Here is a 5,413-nt window from a genome sequence, read left to right on the forward strand (position 1 = left end):
GTCTTTCTTGTCTGAATTTTAAATAACTAAAACCTATGGAGAATGCTCTACAATAGCAAGTAGAGTACTCATTGCCAGAATCACTTTGTGTAAGAGCAGGACTGCAGAGGAAGGATTGCAGAATCCCCAAGTCACTAGTCACCATCTGCTTGAGCGATGAATCTCATACCGACAGAAAAGAGCCCTATAGTCATCAAACAACAGGGCTAGCCACTCCTGAACTCATGGTCACATACAGCCAAGATGGTGACCGCATCGTGGTTCTTGAGAAATCTGCGGAGTGTAAGCATGTCCAAATGCACGCATATTTGTCTTCTGGCATCTCATTGTAATATACCCCTGTGCCCATGTTTCAGTGGACACTCAATATGTAGGTCCTGCTTCTGCCTCTGAGGGAAATTAATGAGATTCAGTTTACGCACTGAGATGAAGAAGGTACGTTGATAGGAGTGCATGTAAGAGAGAAACAGAAAAAGAGAAAAGTTAAGAGATGAATATGATGGACATAAGAGGAATATTAAGGAAAAAGTATTTTTTATTCTGTTGCAAATTTCCATAAAATGGTTGAACTTAAGTGGAAATGTACTGAATTTGAGGGCAGATGAGAACAAAACTAATAAATTTCACAGAACCATAGTGAACACCAGATGTTGAAAGAAAGTCTTACCAAACCAGACATCTGCTCTCATCTCTAAGAGGCAAGAGTGAATACAAAATATTTCTTAGATGCACACAAAAACGAAACACTAGAGACAACAAAGTGAAAATACATAGTCCCAGATTTCAAATTAGAAGTTATTGTCATTCATTCCTCACACCCAAGTCTTCCACCCCCAGATCCCTGTGATTTGACAAGGACCCAATGATCTCAGTTTTTCACATTCAATCCTTAACCTGAAATGATGGTTTCAGGTCCAACTGGGAATCATGCAAAGCTGAATTGCCTAGAAGCTTCCTTGTGTTAGTCCATTCTGGATTCTATAACAGAGTAACTTATCCTGGATAATTTATAAACAACAGAAATGTATTGCTCACAGTTCTGAGAACTAGGAAGTCCAAAATTGAGGGGCTGGCTGGTGAGGGCTCTTTCTTCATAGATAGCACCTTGATGTATCCTCACATGGCAGAAAGAGCAAGCAAGCTTTCTCAGGACTCTAATAAGGGAATTAATCTCATTCATAAGGTCCCTACCTGTATGACTACATGTCTCCCAAAAAGACCCACCTCTTAATACTACCACATTCAGGATTAGGTACAGACTTATGAATTTTGGGGTGGCACAAAAATTTGACCATCGCAACCCTCTTCCAATTCCTTATCCCCCTCAATTCACACTGCTCCTAGTAAACCTAAGTGTGCTCATGCCTGGTCCCGAGATGAAGACTGCAAACAGAGTAATAGGTAGACTATGCATATGATTTTCCCACCCAATTCTCTGCATCATGTTAAAATATAAAAATAGATTTGTTCATGAGGCACATCTGGTGCACTAGGATGTACATTTTTATAGACTTGAACATATAGTGCATGTTTTTTATAATTAGAAAGTAAGATTTTTCTGGACACCTTAAGAAAAATTTAATAAAGAAGAAGAGTTAAGCTATGTTTGTATGAAATCATGTAGAAATGGGCTATGTTCAAAATGATGAATAGTACAATAAAATAACTTAATGACCCAAAGCTGCTGTGCTTTCAGGTCAAATCATCCAGCGCAAAGTGAACATGGTCTTTAAAACAGTTGGTTATTTCCTATTTTTTAAAAAATAATTTCAGTCGTTCAAAAGCAAAAAAAAAAAAAAAAAAAAAAATAGTGAAGCCAAAGCACAAAGAAGTTTACATCGCTCATAACCACACCGCTTGGAATAACCACTATTCACATGTTGGTACTTAGCCCTTCTAGTCTTCATTCTGTATTTATATGATGCTATTATAAAAATGAGACCATCCTGCACTTATCATTTAGTAACAGCTTTACCAATGAACAATATACAGGCAGCATTTCTCCATCATCTATGATAATATCCTTCTAACACACATAGGTAATTTTTTTGTTTGTTTTACAAATTGCTGTAGAGTAAGAGTGCTGGTCAGAGAGAGACAGAGAGAGAAAGAGAGAGAGTAAAAGAGGAAGCACAACCACAATGGGGTAGCCATTCTCCTCTCAGGATTTTGGGCACACATGCACATGTACCCATTGAGTTTTTCAAGCCACTGCATCCAGAGCTCAAATACATAGTCAATCATGTGGGATCCAGTCCCTTAACCACCATGGCACTGGCTGGCCCCACATGGGTAATTTTTGAGCATGGCACAATATTTCATTGTTGACCTTGGGAAGAACTGCACTAAATTTGAGGACAGATGAGAACAATAAATTGATTTCGTTTTTTGAATGTGTCTTAACTTATATAATCAATTATCCTACCACCACTTTTCTGTATCTCTCTTCTTTTTACACCCCCACAACCCCACCAAAAACAATAATGAATGTGATGTGACAATCTTACAACTAAATCTTTTTGTATATCTAGTTATTTCCTTAAGATAAATTCCTAGAGTTGTAATTACTGGATCAAGGGGAAATTACTATGCTCTTAAACCAAAATATTTCTGTTTTTCTTTTTAAATTTTCTAGAATTAAGTGGGAGTTCTAAATGGGCCTTGTCGGCCATGTACAAGGAGACCCAAAAGTCCATGGAGGGGCCGGCAGGTGGCATGATGGTTAGGGCCTTGAGTTCTCATGAGGCTGACTGCAGTTTGAGTCCAGACCTGGTAGCTTACCTTCTTGCTTTTCCTCTCTTTTTCTGTTTCTAACAAAATTAAAAAATAATAATAATCAATAAAATTAAATAAATATTTATTTTTTAAAAGTCCATGGAACATGGAATTAAAGTGTGAATTTATTTTGGTGAAAACACTTTTGAAATCCATGCATAAATTTTTATAATACAAATGTTTCATGAACTTTTTGAAGACTCCTTATATGCAGTTTACATGCATGTCTCTTCTAGTTTATAATACCTAATTTTTTTCAACCAAGCAGCAGATGTCAAGCACACATGTACTCAATTATTTTTTTAAGTTAGAGTTATTATAATGCTTTTATGCTGACAGCTCCAATCACTTCCAATTCATAGAAATAATATCACAAAATTAAATCAAATCATGAAAGCAATTTACAGAGTAAAAACGAGAGGTAGGTAATTTCTGCCTAAAGCAGTATGGAGAACTATATCTTAAATCTAAAGTCCACCAATTGCAGGTAACACAACAAAGTGGATGAATTGCACATACATTGTGCTGAGAAGAAACCAGATACTAAGAGCACATATTTATTATTCCACTTATGTAAAATTCAAAAATAAGCACAATGTTAGTGAGTGACAGAAGTCAAATAGCAGTTATTTCCCGGGGATCAGAGAAAATACTGAGTAGGAAGCAGCCCAAGGGATCTTTCTAGGATCCTGAAGAAATTTTATCTATTCATCTGGATGACAGTTACACAGATGTATATAATAAAATAAAAAATTATAAATACAAAAATATATAAACATACTGGGAACCAGCAGTTAGCGTAATGGCTATGTCGCTGGACTCCCACGTAGTCGACCGCGGTTCGTGTTCCGGACCCGGTGGCTTAAAACTCACGCCGGGCGCGTGTGCGTGCGTGCCCAAGATCCCGAGAGGAGAATGGAGGAGAAGGGATTGCGGCGTGACCATCCCCCCTGGGGGGTGATTTCTCACTTTCTGTCTCTCTGTCTCTCTCTGTCTGTCTGGCGAGCGCACGCGCCCTACAGTGAAAAAAATCTCTCCAAAAAAAAAAATATATATATATATAAACATACTCATATAACTATTAAAGTGCATGTATAAAAATTGGAAGATGCACCTAAATTCTGTGTCTAAGTCTAAGCTATGAATCAATGGCTAACATGAGTTTCCTAGGGTTGTTATAATGAAGTACCACACAGCAGGTGACAAAATTGCAGAAATTTATCTAGAAGCTAGAAGTACAAAATTGGAATGTCAGTTGGGCTGTGCTACCTCTGAAAACATGAGGGGACTCCTTCCTTGTCTCTCCCTACCTTTGGGTGGTTTGCCATCTTTGGTATTCCCTGGCTTGCAGACGCTTCACTCCAATCCCCGCCAACGGGGCCATATTATTATAAGGACATCAGTCATACTGGGTTAGGGGCTTACCCTATTTACATATGACCGCATCCAATTACCTCTACAATGACCCTATTTCCAAATAAAGTTATATTATGGGGAAGTGGAAGTTAGGATTTCAACAAATAATTTGGGGGGATACAATTCAATCCATAATAGTTTACAGTCTTGTTTTTATTTATTTATTTATTTTAATTTTTTATACATTCAATCACATTTTTAGCTTACAAAGTGAACATTTGAATATGTAAACATTTCTCCCTAGTCCAGTTAATCAAAATATCTTCAACAGATAACACCACACCTCCTCATCCCATCAATTCTCTGCATCTGTGTCCTTCCTCCAAATATCCTTCTCCAGGTCCCACTCCTCCACACACCCCACATCTGGCATTGACACCCATCTCTTGTGTTGGTACATCCTTTGTCAATCATTTTCAGTCATAGAGTACAGACACTTGGTATATATTAGATGGGGACATAAAATTCTACCCAAATTTATCTACATATTTAATGCAATGCCAATCAAAGTACCAGACACATTCTTCACAGATCTAGAAAAGACAATCATAAAGTTCATCTGGAATCACAAAAGACCCCGTATTGCCAAAACAATTCTACACAAGATGAGTGGAGTGGGTGGCATCTTACTCCCTGACGCAAAAATATACTACAAAGCTGTGGTAATCAAAACAGAATAGTACTGGCACAGAAACAGACATATGGACCAATGGAACAGAATAGAGTCCCCAGAAATAAATTCCCAAACGTACAGTCTACTGACTTTTGACAAGGAGTACCAGTCAATACAGTGGGAAAAGGAAAACCTCTTCAGCAAATAGTGCTGGGAAAACTGGATTTCCACCTGCAGAAAGATGAATCTGAACCCCTACCTCTCACCTTTGACAAAAATCAAGTCAAGGTGATTCAAAGATCTAAATCTAAAACGTCAAACTATGAAACTGCTCCTAGCAGGAACCAGCAGTTAGCGTAATGGCTATGTCGTTGGACTCCCATGTAGTCGACTGCGGTTCACGTCCCAGACCCAGTGGCTTAAAACTCACACTGGGCGCGTGTGTGTGTGCATGCCCAAAATCCCGAGAGGAGAATGCAGGAGAAGGGATTGCAGTGTGATCATCCCCCCTGGGAAGTGATTTCTCGCTTTCTGTCTCTATGTCTCTCTCTGCCTGTCTGGTGAGTGTACGCACCCTATAGCGAAAATCTCTCCAAAAAAAAAAAAAAA

General features: G+C 38.4%; 1 protein-coding gene across 1 annotated transcript in view; it reads left to right on the forward strand.

Moving 5' to 3' along the window:
• Positions 1-224: 224 nt before the first annotated feature.
• The window catches only part of LOC102500101 (S-formylglutathione hydrolase-like), a 17,973-nt gene continuing 12,784 nt past the window's right edge, over positions 225-5,413 (forward strand). The window contains exon 1 of the mRNA XM_006143591.1: positions 225-282. Coding sequence (XP_006143653.1) covers positions 225-282 — 58 coding nt within the window. The remainder of the gene's footprint in view (positions 283-5,413) is intronic.

Source organism: Tupaia chinensis, unplaced genomic scaffold, assembly GCF_000334495.1.
Source record: "Tupaia chinensis unplaced genomic scaffold, TupChi_1.0 Scaffold000100_1, whole genome shotgun sequence".
NCBI lineage: Eukaryota > Metazoa > Chordata > Mammalia > Scandentia > Tupaiidae > Tupaia > Tupaia belangeri.